The 17038-nt window shown below is 51.9% G+C and overlaps 5 protein-coding genes across 5 annotated transcripts; 2 read left to right on the forward strand and 3 right to left on the reverse strand.

Annotated features, from left to right (window-relative positions):
- Positions 1-90: 90 nt before the first annotated feature.
- UCRPA7_7907 (putative lysophospholipase nte1 protein) lies at positions 91-5088 on the forward strand (the record flags this gene model as incomplete). Its single annotated transcript, XM_007920427.1, has 3 exons — positions 91-103; positions 177-3545; positions 4172-5088. 3 exons carry the CDS (start codon positions 91-93, stop codon positions 5086-5088), a joined length of 4299 nt encoding a protein of 1432 aa, XP_007918618.1.
- A 976-nt stretch (positions 5089-6064) lies between these two features.
- On the forward strand, positions 6065-6457 carry UCRPA7_7908 (hypothetical protein; the record flags this gene model as incomplete). Its single annotated transcript, XM_007920428.1, has 1 exon — positions 6065-6457. The coding sequence occupies one exon, from the start codon at positions 6065-6067 to the stop codon at positions 6455-6457; it is 393 nt and encodes a 130-aa protein (XP_007918619.1).
- A 351-nt stretch (positions 6458-6808) lies between these two features.
- UCRPA7_7909 (putative aromatic-l-amino-acid decarboxylase protein) lies at positions 6809-8646 on the reverse strand (the record flags this gene model as incomplete). Its single annotated transcript, XM_007920429.1, has 3 exons — positions 6809-6943; positions 7095-8080; positions 8598-8646. The coding sequence occupies 3 exons, from the start codon at positions 8644-8646 to the stop codon at positions 6809-6811; spliced, it is 1170 nt and encodes a 389-aa protein (XP_007918620.1).
- A 1936-nt stretch (positions 8647-10582) lies between these two features.
- UCRPA7_7910 (putative multispanning membrane protein) lies at positions 10583-12863 on the reverse strand (the record flags this gene model as incomplete). The annotated part of the gene is made up of 3 exons (XM_007920430.1): positions 10583-10601; positions 10658-12716; positions 12779-12863. The coding sequence occupies 3 exons, from the start codon at positions 12861-12863 to the stop codon at positions 10583-10585; spliced, it is 2163 nt and encodes a 720-aa protein (XP_007918621.1).
- A 2398-nt stretch (positions 12864-15261) lies between these two features.
- UCRPA7_7911 (putative arrestin protein) lies at positions 15262-16881 on the reverse strand (the record flags this gene model as incomplete). The annotated part of the gene is made up of 1 exon (XM_007920431.1): positions 15262-16881. One exon carries the CDS (start codon positions 16879-16881, stop codon positions 15262-15264), a length of 1620 nt encoding a protein of 539 aa, XP_007918622.1.
- Between the last annotated feature and the right edge of the window lie 157 nt (positions 16882-17038).

Genomic DNA, 17038 nt, shown 5'->3' on the forward strand with positions numbered 1-17038 from the left:
CCTCGACCAGTATGGTACCAGTCTCGAGCGCAGCTTGGCCGTTGTGGAGGTTGCTGAATTTCGGACCTTATCCCACTAACCAGTAACATTATGCTACTAAAAGGTAAGACTATGTGGGGACCTCGGCCAGAAACAGCGACGAAGCTCAAGCTTTTGGACAGCTAGGAATTTTCAAGCTTCCTTCAACCAGACACTCTGCACAACAGCATCACTGGTGCTCAACGGTGCTACTGCACCATATCCGCGCGCAACATGTGAGGTCGAGCTCGGCGCTTCAGGACTGAGAATGGATCCTTCAAATGCAACAACGCTTAGCGATACCCTCTTGCAGAGCATTTCGACCATGATCGGGGACGCGCAGAGCACGGCTCTGTCGTCCGCCGCGGCGAGGGCTGATGAGGTGGTGGCTGCCACGAAGTCGTCCTCATGGATCGGACTGCTCGGCAGGCTCATCCTCGCTATCCTGCACTTGATCTCGACCATACTGTACTTTGCGCTCAAGATCACCACCATCAACATCCCCACCCTTCTCTTCACGCTCTTCTCCACGAGCTTGACCGTCACCATGAATGCCACCACACTCATGCTGATCATGGCACTCGTGATCTCGGCCGTCAGCTGGGTAGTCCGCTACCGCTATCTGAACATGTATTCTCGCTTGCCGCCAGAGCCGCAGCGGAAAGAGCCAGAGATTGATCTCTTCCCTGACACACATGAAGAGGGCATCAAGTCGGGGCTGGGCAACTATCTAGACGAGTTTCTGAGCGCTATCAAGATCTTTGGCTACTTGGAGCGACCCGTGTTCCACGAGTTGACTCGCAGCATGCAGACCAGGAAACTGATCGCTGGTGAGACCTTGAATTTGGAGGAAGAGAAAGGCTTCTGCATCGTGGTAGACGGCCTCGTCGAAATTTTCGTAAAGTCGGCTAGAAATAGTCGGCTCACGCCCGAGAACTCTCAACTAGGAGGTTCGAATTACAACGATTCAGACTTCAGCGAAGATGAAGAGAATCATGCCCCTGGTCAGCAGCGATACCAGTTGCTCACAGAGGTTCCAAATGGCACGCCCATGTCCTCGCTTTTCACAATCATGTCTCTTTTCACTGAGGATGTCAAGCTACGGCATACGGATGATGATAATTCTGAGCCAAACACCGCTATTGGTACTCGTAGTCATCCTAGATATCCTCTGAGCGCCGACTTCAGAAAGTCGTCCCATGACATTCCTGTGTCTTTTCCTAGCACTCCACAGTTGGACGATTCTGGAGATCGGCCTGATCCTAGGCAGTACGGGCCTACAAGGATGCCTTCTAACGGGAGCGCTACACTGCCCAACATTCCGCCCATGTCTCTCGATGCCGCATCCCCTCTTCACCCTCACCAAAGCAAGCGACCAGTGCCAAAACGTCTTGCCACAAACTCTGCACATCCAGACATCATTGCCAGGGCGACTGTGGATACCACAATAGCCATCATACCTGCGAGTGCGTTCAGACGATTGATAAGGATTTATCCAAAGGCAACGGCCCATATTGTCCATGTCATCCTGTCTCGCTTTCAACGAGTCACACTTGCCACGGCTTACAATTATTTAGGCCTGACGGGCGAGGTCCTCCAAACGGAACGAAATATGATCAAATATACATCCTCTCAGCTTCCTAACTTTCTCAGAGGTGATCCACTCGAGAGGCTGAAAGAGAAGTTCAAGAGAGAGCGAGAAAGGATCGGAGAAGATGAGGAAGGCAAGGGCATCGCTTTGCATAACTCCGGTGCTGGCCATCGCCGCCGATCGTCAACCCTTCGCAAAGAGGCAGTCTTGCAGGCCATATCTAAGAGACGGCCTACATCTGTCGTGACTTCTACAATCGCTCCACCGCATGAGCGAAGCTCAATTGACACACCTGGTCCGGGCGATTTGCTTGCAAATATTCAAATATCTCGGAGCGGAGGCAGGTCATCAAGCAACCTTGGTATCCCAGTAACTAGTCCGCCACAGAGCAATGATGCACTTCATAAGCAGACTGTATCGCCTCTGGCAGAAAAATCCTTCAACCCGTTCGCGACTCAAACACATGGACGCATCTCACTTGACAAGCGAGAAACGGCAGACGAGGACAATATCTTCCGAGAATCCATCCTTGAATGTATGTTTAAGGCCATCGGCCTTACGTCCAGCGGCACAGCATCAAGAGGCCCTGACTCTGTTGAAGCGTCGCCACGTCTCGTGTCATATGACCAAAGACGTCAAAAGGCCGTCTTCAGTAATAACGCTTTTGGTTTCATGGAGTCGTTCGATGGCTCGACCGAGGGAGACGCTGAATCAATGACCTCAGGTGGAATCACGATGAATGCCACCCCGAACGCTCATGCTCTTGCTCATGACATGAAGGATGAACTTGAGATAGTATTCTTCCCCAAAGGTTCCGTGCTTGTTGAGCAAGGGGAAAGAAATCCTGGTCTGTACTATGTTGTAGATGGCTTCCTTGATATCTGCATTACAGTGGAAGAGTCGTCGACCAATATTTTGCACACACCAAATCAATCATCATTTGAGGCCATGGACAGCACGGAATCTTTCCCTGCTCCTCGCCGATCTGCCACCACATCGTCACGGTTCTCTCTATCTGAGCTAGGCGACAGTGTTGGTGAAGGCCGGAAAAAGGGCAAGCTTAGTCGTCGCAGCGTTGCTCTTGTCAAGCCCGGTGGTCTCGCTGGATATGTTGGGACGGTGTCTTCCTACCGATCTTTCATTGATGTGGTTGCGAAGACGGACGTCTACGTGGGTTTCTTGCCACGAGCATCTCTTGAAAGAATCGTCGACAAATATCCAATTGTGCTGTTGACGATGGCGAAGCGATTGACCAATATTCTACCACGTCTAATTCTTCACATTGACTTCGCTTTAGAATGGCTGCAGGTTAATGCGGGGCAAGTCATCTACCATGAGGCGGAGGAGAGCGACGCAATCTACCTCGTCCTCAACGGTCGGCTTAGACTTGTGGAGGACAGAAAAGATGGCGGTGTGAATGTTCGGGGCGAGTTTGGTCAGGGAGACAGCGTTGGTGAATTAGAGGTCCTGACAGAGTCTGCTCGCTCTGGGACCCTACATGCGATCCGAGACACAGAAGTGGTCAAGTTTCCACGGACCTTGTTCAACAGTCTCGCACAAGAGCATCCAAACATCACCATCAAAATTTCCAAGATCATTGCATCCCGGATGAGGAATCTTATCGATGATCCGACCCTCGCTTTAACTGCAAAAGACGCGGGCTCCAGGACTGGAATCAATCGAAGCTCTACGACGTTGAATCTACGAACAGTCGCAATTCTTCCCGTCACGGCTGGCGTACCCGTTGTTGAATTCGGCAACAGATTAATGAACGCCCTCTCTCAGGTCGGCACTCCCAACGGAGCGACGTCCTTGAATCAGTCCGCTATTCTCAATCATCTCGGCAAGCATGCCTTCAACAAGATGGGCAAGCTTAGGCTTTCACAATATCTTGCCGACCTTGAAGAGAAATACGATCTGGTGGTTTACGTAGCGGGTAAGTCTTGCGCATGTCTTTACTCTATACCGCTCCCTGTGTTATGATGAGAACTTTCCACATTCCTAAAGCTTGCCAGCTTATGATGGCCAATGTAAACTCTAATTTTTTCCTGAACACAAGTTACTACCCGTTTATTCTTGCTCTCTCAAGACTAGAATGTTATGCTGACTAGCCAGACACGAATGTAAACTCACCCTGGACGCAAACCTGCATAACACAGGCCGACTGTATCCTTCTTGTTGGCCTTGCAGAAGGCTCTCCAGAGATTGGCGAGTATGAACGATTCATGCTGGGTATGAAATCAACCGCAAGAAAAGTCCTGGTCTTGCTTCACGCCGAGAGATATTCGATATCAGGCTTGACACGAGCTTGGCTGAAAAATCGCATGTGGATCAATGGTGGTCATTTTCATGTCCAAATGGCCTTCAGAACTCAGTCTGTTCCCATTCATCCTCCAACAAAACGTACTGGACCTAGCCTCAAAGAGCGCGTACAAATTCTGCAAGCAGAGATACAAAAATATACATCAAGGAAGGTACGCCATAGCCCCTACTATTCGCCGGATGCTCCCTTTAAGGGCGACTTTCATCGTCTCGCCCGTCGGCTATGTGGGAGATCCGTAGGTCTTGTCTTAGGTGGTGGTGGTGCCAGGGGTATTGCTCAGGTCGGTATCATCAGAGCGATGGAAGAAGCTGGCATCCCCATCGACATTATAGGCGGAACGTCGATTGGTGCATTCATTGGTGGTCTATACGCACGCCATGCCGATGTGGTCCCTATTTTCGGTCTTGCAAAGAAATTTTCAGGCCGCATGGCCAGTATGTGGAGGTTTGCGCTGGACTTGACTTATCCCTCGGCATCATACACTACGGGGCACGAGTTCAATCGAGGTATCTTCAAAACCTTTGGAAAGACGCAAATCGAAGACTTCTGGCTGGAGTATTACTGTAACACAACCAACATCAGCAAGAGCCGCGCCGAGTTTCACACAAGCGGCTACGCCTGGAGATATGTCCGGGCATCTATGTCTCTTGCCGGTCTGCTTCCGCCGTTGTGCGACGAGGGCAGCATGCTCCTAGACGGTGGCTACATCGACAATCTGACGGTGTCCCACATGAAGTCGCTCGGCGTGGACGTTATCTTTGCTGTGGATGTGGGGTCTCTCGATGACGATACTCCACAGTCGTTCGGAGACTCACTCTCTGGGATGTGGGCATTTTGGAATCGGTGGAATCCACTCTCATCAACGCCAAACCCACCAACCCTCGCAGAGATCCAAGCACGACTTGCTTATGTTTCCAGTGTCGACGCGTTGGAGCGAGCGAAGACGATGCCAGGGTGTATCTACATGAGGCCACCTATCGACGAATACGGAACGCTTGACTTTGGTAAATTTGACGAGATCACACAGGTAGGATACAAGTATGGCCAGGAGTTCTTGCAGGAGGCCCGTGAGAAGGGGTTGCTTCCATTGATCGAGGAGACAGAGGCCAAGAAGGCGTTGCGACGCACAATGGCTCCGCGTAGAGCAAGCATTTAGAGCTGCAAGACCGAGACAAAGACTAAGATACAGACAGTGCAAACTGCCTCGCATACAGACGGGTGTCAAGACGGCGTTGGGAATGTATCTAGAGGTGAGAGTGTCATAGCACACGCGGACACGATCTATGGCATTCTTTTCCTGAATACGAAGGTGTTTCTCTACCTTCCAACTTTCAGCAGGCATCAATAATGATGATCCTTTGAATTCCTCTTCAGCCTCATAAGCCCTATCACGATATATCGTTCTAAATCAAACATCCTCATCATTAGATGATCACAATGTTCGGATGTGGTCGTCTAAACGGTGGCTGATGAGCTGCAGCATAGAGTTATGCACATCTTCTTACGGTGCCTGAGTGACGCTGCTGTGTCACGCTCATCAACAAGGGCATACGGTACGTCATGACAGGGTTTTAAATAAACGCAGTGGTCGCTTAGAAATTGTGCGAGATGCGGTGTGTGTGCCTTTGCATTTCATTTGCTACCGAGTGGTCAGATGGACATGGCAAATGTTCCCGGGGCCAGGTGCCGTTTGGCTGAGACACATTCCGTCAACCGTGGGGAGGAGACTCGTTTCGTCCCGTCCCCTGGCGGTGGTGACATCATACCCAACCCCCTGCCACCCGGGACCCTGAGATGCACTCAACTCCGCCAATTGGATGCGATGATGGCATTCACCATAGGCCACGCATTCCTCGATCTTTACACCTGGCGTGCAGGGTTGCTGCACACCACCTTTCTCTTTAAAATCGTCCTCCTCGCTGCTCAGTGCACTACTCCTGCCCACCTTCAGTGGCAACATCAATCTCCCCTGTATACATTGACAGATCCTTCACACATTGTTACCCGCTCTAGCTATTTACCATATTCGGAGACCAGAGTTCGACACGAACCACCGGTTTGTCGTCTAGAGCATCAATATCAGAATACTGCCTCAACCCGAATCTACACTCCTTACCCACATCAAACTCAATATGGGCCGACGATTTGCTCCTCCTGATCCACGTCCCTCGAAAGCGGATCCGCACCACAGAGCGAAACGTAAGGAGCTCGAGAAGGATCACTTCGAATGGGTTCCTGGCGTCATCCTTGGTCTCATGGGCGTCACTCTCATGATGAACGTTGAGAAACAAGTTGAGAAGTACGAGCAACGACACAAGGAAAAGGAGTCAAAGGAAGAGGAACAGCGACGGCGCAAGAGGGAGAAAGAGATCCGCTATGGCGGATCGGACCGCGGCACTAGCTACGATCGAGGCTACGACCGCGCCTACGATAGGGATAGAGGCTCCAGCCGGGACGACCGATACTATTACGAGCCGGACAGGAAAGATGAGCGTCGCAATAGGAGATACTCGACCTCCTATTAGTCTCATCGACGCACCTCTTTGTCTACTTCCCCGTTCGAATTAGCATTAAAAACCATAAAACCCCATAGCTAAGCTGGACTTTAGCTGTGGCATGATAACGACTGCATGGCAAGGACACGACATTGGCAGGCATTGTACGATTTATACCCAGGGCATTCAATAGACAAGATGTGGTGTTTTATAAATTGCCAGGTTGCTAGTATTTGGTTTATTAGCATGGGAAACGTTAGGAGGAGCGAAAGGGATTCATTCAGCGATATTGTAACTATGTAGCATCTACCTATCCTCGATATGTACTCAAGAAATCACATACTTGTCCAAATCTTATCAAACTATACGCTGTACATCCACTCATTTGCTCTTCAAGATCATCTCGGCAGTCTCCACGATAACTTGAAAGCCCTTTCTGACGTGCTCTTCCTCCGTTAACTGGTTCGCTGTCATCACACGGATCGCGAACTGACCATCGAGCATCGTACCCGTAATCTACAACATCTGGGGTCAGTAGTTGCCTCTTGAAGAAAATGTCCAAGTAGATATATTTCAGGAGTAAGTGTCCAATCTTGGATTGCGCCCTTGTCCCCAATGTTCAAAACATTTCCAGGATAGATAAAAAGGAACTCCGAAAGCTGCTTACCCAAATCTTCCCACTGGCATTAACAGTCTCGCACAACTCCTTCGTGCACGCATTCTTCTCCTCCGTATCTGCCCCTGCCGAGCGTCCCACCATCCGGAACACTGTGAGCGCAAATCTCGGGCCCGTCAAAATTTCAAACAGGTCAGGCCGGGACCCAAGCAGCTCCGCAAACAGCTCCCCATTCTTGGTCGTGCGCCGAATATACGCCTGCAAGCCCTTCACGCCGTAGCTGCGCAGCACGAACCAGATCTTGAGGCTGCGGAACCGGCGACCCAGCGGGATCTGCCAGTTGCGGTAGTCCGTGACCAGCCCGCCGTCGCTGTACGTGTTGCGCAGGATGTGCAGGTCTGCGGACAGCGCCTCGACGAGCCACATCCGGTCGCGCACGAAGAGTGTCGAGGCGTCGAAGTTGGTGAGCAGCCACTTGTGCATGTTCATGTCGAACGAGTGGAAAGATGCCAGGTGCGAGATGCCGACAGCCTCTTGGGCCTCCGGGGTGACAAGGGCTGCGCCGGCGTAGGCAGCGTCTACATGCACCCAAATCTCGCCCGGCTTGCCTAGGGGGTGGCTTGTGAGAGAATCGTCTGATAGGGTGGTGATGATCCCACCGAAGTCGTCTACGGCGCACGTGTCTGTCGTGCCTAATGTCGTCGTCAGGTAGAACGGCTCGAGCCCTTTTGTTCGACAGGTCTCCAGAACGGCAGCGAGCCCAGCGCCCGTCATGGCGTACTTGTCCTCAGCTCGCACCGGAACGGGCATGAAGCGCACACCGAGGATCTTTGCAGCCTTTTTGGTGGCGCTATGAGCCGCCGCACTACCGAGCGCAACCAGCTTACCCCTTTTCCGGATCGTTGCCTCCTCAAGGTCCTCCTCCGAGAGATCGGTGGGCAGCGTCTCGCGCAGATACTTGTCTCTGGCTGCCACCATGACTGTGAGGGTAGCCTCGGACGCGGTCCCCTGGATTACGCCTCCCCCGAGCGTCGGACCTGTTGATAGATAGCATTCTGGCAGCCCAAGAATGCGGGCTAGCCAGTCAAGAACAATGGTCTCAAGCTCCGTCACAGCAGGACTGCATATCCAATTAAAAGATGCACCTCCAAAAGCGGCTGAGTACATCTCTCCCAAGATGCTGGGGAAAGAGGTCGGGCATGGGAAGAAGGCGAAGAAGTTTGGTGACTGCCTATAGACTCAATCAGCCCCCGTTTACCTGTGGCAACTCTGTCATATAAGTTCAGAAAAGGGGTTTCTAGGTAGCAGACCAATGCGTTATGCCAGGAACGATTTTTGTCTCGATATCCTTTTGGATGTCAAGCCAGGGCTCGCCATCTTCAGGTGCCTCAGTAGGCAGTAACTTCCTCAGATACCCCGGCTCTACTTGCGAGGCAACACTGTAGTCGGTAATATTCTCAAAGTAGTTCACTACTGTAGGCAACTGTTAGTTTCTCTTCCTGTATCTGGCGGCGAAACTGTCAAGGACAATATGGGGGCGGGAACTCGGCCTACTCTGTTCAATAGTGGCTTTGCCGGCTTCCTTGAACTGATCCGCGTTCATGTTTGGCAGGATTGTATGGTATAATGGGTAAGCAACGCCAGTGAAGTGAGTAGTCAACGTGTGACAGTAATAAACGTAGAATAACGAATTGTCACAATGCTCAGGTTGCCCCCTTGCCACAATAGATGAGTAACTGTTCCAAGAGAACAAGGAATGATCTGGCTCGAAATCCGTAAAATGCAGTTGAGTGTTTGCGCTAAAATTAAATTTTTGAGGAAATCTGGGATAAATTTGGTATGCAATGATGAGTTCAGGTAATACCGGTACCTCAGATCTTCCTTGATGTCAAACGTATCATGCGAACTACTATGGATCTAGCATGCAAGGTCTACAAGTCGTGATGCGCATTTGTGGGGACTGCGAGGGCCGAACTGCAAGAGACCCGGCTTCGGAGTTGTTAGATGCCATTGTCCAATAGATAGCGACCGTAGATAGAGCATGAGTTACCAGGTCCAATTCAGTGCCGTCGGAACCAACAAATAGATAATTCTTGGAAGCCTACTCGTCGAAATCTATCAGTATATAGAATTTGTTCATCCTATTTCGACCTCTTGTGCTGCCGTATTCTTACAGCCCTGATCAGACTGCAGAAGGCGCGAGGGGCATTATCGGCACTATACTGCGCTTATCTCGTGACGTCTGCTCTACAGCCTTTCGATATTTATAATTCTAGACCGGATCCAGGACGTAGGTCCCGGCTTGTTGCAGCTCTGATTGACCGAGATGACCTTGTCGACACTTCTGGCAGGATCTCGATCTCTCATTATGTTCGTCATATGAGTCGAAGAAGTGTTTTTACCACGGATGACGCCGATGCTGAACATCGTAGAGTTGATGTTCGCGCGCCCGGTCTCACCCCGGTATTTCTGCATCAGCATTGCGCAAAAATCCTCAACCTGTGGCCAAGTGTTGACTCTAGAGTATTGATTACGATAAAAACGACAAAAGTCCAATCGAGAATCTCATTTCATTGGATTGGTATCCTTCAGTTAATCCAATGGAAAGACAATATTTTCTTGTTTTTATGGACGTCAGCATTGGGGTTTTTGGCTGATCATACTTTACTCTTCAGCTCTTGGTTAAAACATTTGGGAGTGGTCCTACCATGGTCACAACAATCGGACCATGCTTTTGCTCTAGGTTTCACTGCCCTGGATGAAGAAGAGAGCGACAGCCATTATCGCCTTCGAAAGCATCATGTCCCAGACAAACAGGATTCGGCCGAATTAGTACAAGTCATCAAATCCATATAAAAAGAGTTGACAGAGGCTTTTCTTTGTTTGGGCTCCGCGATCATTTGCAAGATATGCTCGGGCGGGCATCGGAGTCAAGTATTGGAAGACTTGAGGATGACTTGATCGAAACGGGGATGTTGTGTAGGTTGGAAGACGAAGACGGCCACCTGAGCCATATGAATCATAGTGATGGATTATCCTTGTGTGCTATAATTTGATCTTATATACTTTGGTATACTTCTCCCACGGTCATTACTGCATTGACTGCTCGAGATATCACGGTGATCCGCGTTGACTACTTGTTATTACATAGCGGACTAAATAGCGGGGCGGCTGTCACGGTGGCAGCGTGTTCCCACGGATAACAACGTAGTAAACACCCGAATATCATATGCCACCTGAAAAGAGAATTACAGGCTGTGGATAGAAATGGGCAAGACAGAGTATCATGCAAATCTTAACTTATTACGACTATATATTTATGTAGATTTCCAAGTTTATACAGGAGTAGGTGACCTAGGTCCATCGCCGAAAAGCCCATCTGAAGTGACTGGAATAGAGTCAACCTCTTCTCCTCAGGATGTTGTGCTCCCAACGCCGGTCCAGTTTATCGAGAGCCTGAATGATGCGCCAGAAGTGATGCAATAGAATAATGCTGCTGAGGCATGTTGCAGCCTGTTTCGTTACCACGTTTCGGACCTTTAGTCCGCCTTGATAGCTCTGCGATGCGGTTAGTCGTGATGGTAGTTTGGGGGAGGCTAATCATATTGACTTACCCGTATATCCTCCTGACAAAAGCATAGGCGCTCAAGAAGCCCACCGTGCCCGTGAGCAAGCCATACACGAGGCAAGCCAGGAAGCTGTAGCAGAAGAACAGCATGCTGCTGACAAAGCCCGTGATGTGCAGCTTGACGAAGTAGTACCACACGCAGTACAGGAAGACCCAGACGGAGCTTCCACCACCGACCAGGAAGGACTGCCACCACCAGCGGTAGTTCTCGGAGCAGAGCTGAATGTAGATCGTGACGATCGTTACTTCGGCGACAGTGATGATAAGGATAGCCGACACAACTCCCAGGAAGCCGAAGACGTAATAGTAGCCGCTCTTGTCCTGCCACATAGACTGAAAGACGAAGAGGAGCTCAATGAAGATGACCGCGAATGGGATGAGACCGGCAATGAGAATCGACCGGGTTCCCTTGATGTACCACGCCTGCTGGGGGATCTGTCGGGGGATCGCAGTTGTCTTGGTCGGGTGCTCCCATGCACCAACCCGGATGTAACCGTACCACGAGCCCACATACACGAGGGGAACCTGGATGCAAAGCCACAAGAATAGAATAGCAACCAGTGTTCCGAAGGGGATGGCCGTGCTGGAGGCCTGGGCCCAGACAAAGAGGTTTAGGAGGAAGACCAAACCGAATGTCAAGCCGGGGAACAGTAAGGCGGTCTCGATCGCGTTGCGTCTCCAGTTCTGGCCATCAAAGGTCTTGTAGACTCTCGCCGAGTAGTAGCCGGAGAATAGGCCTGCAAAGACGAAGAGACCTACGCCAAAGCTAATGAAACCGCCTCTGTAGCTGGGGTTTAGAATGCCAATAGCACTCAGAGCCACGAGACCGACAGCCATGAATAAGAGCTGCATACCAGAGCCGACCAGAGGTGCCAATACGCGGCCGAATCTGGGGGCACGGAAGACATCGGCATGTAGCAGTTTCCAACCCGTGATATCCTCCAAAGCCTCATCATCGGAAGAAGCATCAGCTTCGTCAGCATCAACTGGCTGTTCGAGCAGTCCCGGCGCCTTCTCAGATAATTTGGGTGTTCTTGAGCCGCTCTTGACCTTTCGCTTGAAGCTGAGCTTACCGTCCTCTGCATGACTGTTCTTGCCTCCCTTGATATCCGTTCGGATGGTCTTTGCCAAGATCATCATGACAATACCCGTGAGAAGTCCGCAGATGATGAGAGAGTTGATAATGGCGAGCCAATGTATCTTGGAACCCTCCTCCTGGTTGACGAAGTACAAGTCCCAGCGCCGGTTCCACTCGATCGTCTTGTCCTCGCGGAAATAGACAGAGTAGGTGTAGGGAATGGTCATGGTGGCATCATCATTGGTCTCTTCCTCCTGTTCCGGTCGGTAGGAAGAATGCGCATACTGGACATCTAGGTCCTGATCAGACTCAGTCCTGTTGGGCCTCATGAAGAGCTCAAAGCTCTCCTCAACACCATGCAAGTCTACAGGACAGCCGCCCTCGTCCCTTTTGATGTTGGGACCGACGCTCTTGGTGTACATCTCAAAGCCAACAACGACTTTGCCGCCCTTCTCTCCGGCCTTTCCGGGAGCGCTTCGGTAGCGGATAACGATCGTGTGGTGGTTGTTCAAGTAGTACCGGGGCTTGCCAGAGGACTGGTCCGTGAAGCCTAGTTTGAAGCCGGCAGCGTAATACTTACGCGACTTGTCCACGGTGACGAAGCTGGTAGCGCCGGGGAGGTTATCCACGATCCATTCAACCACGTAGCCATCCGAGACCAGCTCCCGCGCACGTTTCAAGTCCTTTCTGCTGATCTCCTTGTTGCAGAGGAAGTTGCACTCCTTGTCCTGCAGCATGGAGAGCTCAATGTCGGATACGATGATCCGGTCGCCTCGGAGAACCTCTCCTAGGTTGAGGGGGATGCTCTGGCCGCTGAGGAGACCGGAGCCGGCACTATGGTGGCCGCTGGGGGGACAGACGAAGGGCAAGTCATAGTAGGCATATTGTAATTGGGTGTTGTCTGAGTATACCTTGTTGACCAGCAAAGGGATCTGCTCGTGTTCTTTGTAGCTCTTGATGGACCAGCCTGTAGTCATGGCAAGATTAGATAAGGTCCGAATGATCCGGACAGCGACGGAGGGAACATACCAGGGATGTAGAATGCCTGGATCTGGCAGACGAGAAGGGCCCAGAGGAAGAAGCGAGCAAAGCCGGTCCTTATCGCCGCGTCCATGGTGACAGCTCTCCCGTTCCGTCAGCAAGATCGTTCTATCGGGATCATGAACAAGGGCGCGTTGGAGGGAATCGACAAAGGCCGCTCGGCGAGATGGAGTCCTGGTCTTTGGTAGCGGCCAAGCCTATGTGGTTGTAGACGGTAAGGCTAGGTGTCGTGTGCCGATTGAGACTGCAACGAGGCAGGATGTTGGATGACAGATCGATGGTAAGATCAGATCGGATCGAATCGAAGGGGGTGCGGGAGGTGTATGTACGGCGGTTTTGCGGGTACGACACTTGCAAACTGTATGTACTGTACTGTACTGTAGCTGTCGCTGTCGCTGTAGTTGTCACAGTAGCAGTGCAAGAAGGCACAAACGAGTGGAATCGGCACAAAGTACCAGGTCAGACAGTGTCAAGCAGAAGACGGCAGTGTGGTGGAGCTGAGCTCAGCCGGCGTGCTGGTGCAGCTGGATCTGGTCGAGTCTGTTGAGCAATTGAGGCGCAAGATGCAGAGGGAAGAAGATTGGATGTGTGCGTGCGTGGTGTGAGATGGGTATGGTATGGGATTGGATTTGGGGGGGGGGAATTAGAGGAACGGGAGAGGGTGCCCCAGTCCCCTATTTTCCCCTACTGGTACTCTTCCCACCCTTCTGCTAGTAAAACCTGTCAGGCTAAGCCCACGTTAGGGGGGAGGCTGCTAATGCTGGCCCTGGCGGCTCAGTGGCAGGCCACTAGCAGGCTCCACGCATGTTCCCACTACCTTTCACATTCTCGCTCTCTGATTGCCTGATTTGCTACGAATGAGATCACGTGGAGGGCGCTGCCACGCCTAATTTTAGCTGAAGATTCTACGCAGTACATACTATGCGGTACTAGGTATGCAGTAGGTGCCATGCCACTGATTAAGGTGCAGGTGCTGGTACGTACAGTAGGCCCAGGGACACACACTACGCTACCCCCGATTGATTACCCGTCTTTTTACAACGGCGTTGCTTTTCCCCAATTCCCCGTGCTCTACTGTAATTAGTAGGTAGGGGCCCTTATTAGAGAATACGACCATCTTATCAAAGGATCACTCTACATGTAATTGACAGACCTCATATCATATCGTGTCGAATGTGAATATAAGTATATTTAATACATGTCTGATCTCTCGCTGCACAGCTCTGGTGCCCTTCACAATGTTTTACCTACCTATGCAATGGATCAGATCATCAGCACACACACACATTCTCTCTCTCTCTCGGCAGCTCCATCCCTCGCATTCCTGTTTCTTCCAAGGGATTCGGCGGGGGCCTCTCTCCACACAGCCAGACACCCTCGACTCCCCTCCGAGCGCGGGCACCCTTTATGCACTCCGCGCAGGATCGCAGGGCCAAGGGCCGCTCTGTAACATGTGAATGGCTGGGGCTGGTATGCTCGTATTCCTCCTTCTCTTCTTCAACGTCGATCCCTCGACGCGTCTCCGAGAAAGCTCTTTCACACACGAAAAAAAGTGTGCTGTGCTGTGCTGTGCTACGCGAGCTCTCGTATTGTATTGTACGGTGCCAAGGTGTCGTTATCCTTTGCAGATTTCCTCTCGGGACCCCTAATTTCTACTAAGCTTTTAAGCCGCACGACCATGTCGTGCATCGGTGCATCGTAGCCAAGCGTCATCCTCGCTCGCACACAGCTCTTGTCCTCCTATGATCCTCACGAAGGTGGTGACACGGATACGGATGGCCTATCCCGACAGGCGGACAGTCACGCAAGTCTCCCGTTCTTCTGCAAGGAGACTTGAGATACGCGGCAAGACTGATCAAAGAGATGACATGGCCTACTGATTTGTCCAGAGGAATCCGCCTCAATCCAGGTAACCGCACGATAGTGCAGACTACATCCTCAGTCCGGTAAAGCCATCTTGACTGTCCAATGGGAATGAGTCTCGAGTTCCCAGAGTCTTCAGCCCATTTGGGCCATAGCTTCCGAAACACTTCGTAGGTTTGCTCTGTGTAGTTGCACGCACATATCACCATTTTTCGAAGCAACAACAAAAGGTATTATCAACGTACAGCATTACTCATATTGGGTATTATGTAAGTTACCAATTAGGCCTGTTTTCCAGCCCCCTTTATGATGAAGTGCAAATCCACATTGTAGCCTTTCCACAAAAGCACCACCAAGAACGCCTCGCTTTTGTATCCAATGTCCAATCTGTCTGTCCATTGACCCCAAGCCCCATTACCACTCAGAAACATAGGAAAGCTGGTGCGTGTCAATCTCGGCCCAGCAGACATCAACCAGCAGACCAGTTGTAAATTAAACAAACAAACCAACAAACAACAATAACAACAACCGCATGTTCGCTTTACTCATATCGTAACACACAGCAAAGAAAACAACAAGAGGATCGATTTTCATGGCCATGAGCCCATCTATCCGTGGACCGCATAGCCCGGCAGCGCGCTGGGGTCCCTGCTGAACTGCACGTCCGGCACGGACAGCAGGCGCGGGCGCAGGAACTCGTCGACCTCGGCCTCCTGGACGGCGGCCTCGAAGCTGGGCAGGCCGGCCGGGTTCTCCTGCTGCAGCCGCAAGTGGGCGGGCGAGCCGGCGGTGTCGACGCCGATCTGCAGCGGCAGCGTCAGCGAGAGGGTGGTGCTGCTGCTGCTGGCCGTCGAGCCCGCGGACGGCGACAGCGTCAGCGACAGCGTCAGCGTGTACACGCGCGACACGATGCACGAGTGGAAGGTCGGCAGCAGCGTGCGCTTCGCGGCGGGCAGGTGGATGGGCACGTGCAGCGTCGCGGCGTGGAAGACGGGCGATGCCGAGGCCGAGGGCGCGGACGCGGACGCGGACGCGGAGCTCTTGCGCGCCTGCTTCGTGTGCAGCTGCTTGCTCCCGCGTCGGCTCCGTTCCGGGGCCGAGTGCTCGGAGTCGGTGCGCGCGTCGGATTCGGTGGCGTAGCCCGAGTCTCGGCGCTCCTGGATCACCTGTGTCGCCCATGTGATGTTGTCCAGAGGGCTCGAGAAGACCGGGACGGAGGTAGAGTATGAGCCGCGCCGCTCGATAGAAAAGCCGCTATTGAAGTCGGACAGGTTAGGGAACGAGCTGATCGGGCCGGCGCTGTAGTAGGTGTGTGCTGTGATCTTGCCAGACATGCTGGTGATTTTCGGAGGAGCAACATCTGGGGAGGATGGCTCGAACTTCAGCTCGACCTGTGCCGCCGTGTTCGATGCCACCTTGCCGTCCGGTCCGATGAAGGCAGCCCCCGGCTGCGGTGCTGAAGCCGTCAGTCGCCCCAATTTTCCAGAGATGATGTTTTTCCTCAGGCTCTTCGTCTTGGTCATCCGGTAGAGTTTATCATTCTTGGTGATGTTCAGAGGTGGCTCCTCAGCATAGGCAGGGAGGACCTTGATAGGCTCGGTCGCTTCCATGATCTTGAGGGGTCGTCCATTCATTTCCGGGTCTTTGTAGATCCTGGCCTTCACCGAGTACTCAATGGTGGCCATCTGCGGAGCCAGGTCGTCCTTCTCCCAGAGTCCTTGAACGAATCCCATCGTCGGTGGCAAACTCAAGTGGCTTTGGTGAACGGCATCCGAATCCACGCGGTGGCCGCAGGCGTTCAGTGTCAGGTGGTTGGGCAAGATGAAGTTGAAAGGGATGGAATATTCTCTTCCCGCCTCTAGTACTCGAGGGACTGGATAGCTGGATTCTGGAATAGGCATCGGGATCTTCAGGAGAGTGTGGGAGGATTCATGAGGTGAGCTAACACCATCAACACGTGTGCGAGCGACTCCAAGAAGAATGATCTCTACGCTGTCGAAGCGGACATCCCTCTGAGTCGTAATCGTAACGTTTCCAGATATCGGCGAAGAAGATGTGTAGATTTTAGATTTGAAATGGTTGTCTAGATGAATGTTCATGTTCGACTTCGGGTGTGCCATCTTTCGAGCATAGCCCGAGAAAGAGCTGGCATCGCTCGCACTGGTGGATGCGGACGACATCCTGTTGCCAAGTTGTCTGTAGATGAGGACACTATCTGCAGTGTGCATAACCTTGTGTCACTGAGGACAAGGCAAGAGGGGAAAACGGCGTTGTGAGACAATGATATATGGTAACAAGGCGATGAAGGTGATGAGTGAGGTTAACTAATGTAACTAATCGATGAGCGTTATAAGTGATGATTAATTGATCGAGGACCGTTAACTG

The sequence above is a fragment of the Phaeoacremonium minimum genome (genome assembly GCF_000392275.1).
Source record: "Phaeoacremonium minimum UCRPA7 unplaced genomic scaffold PA7_03_scaffold_560, whole genome shotgun sequence".
NCBI classification, from domain to species: Eukaryota; Fungi; Ascomycota; class Sordariomycetes; order Togniniales; family Togniniaceae; genus Phaeoacremonium; species Phaeoacremonium minimum.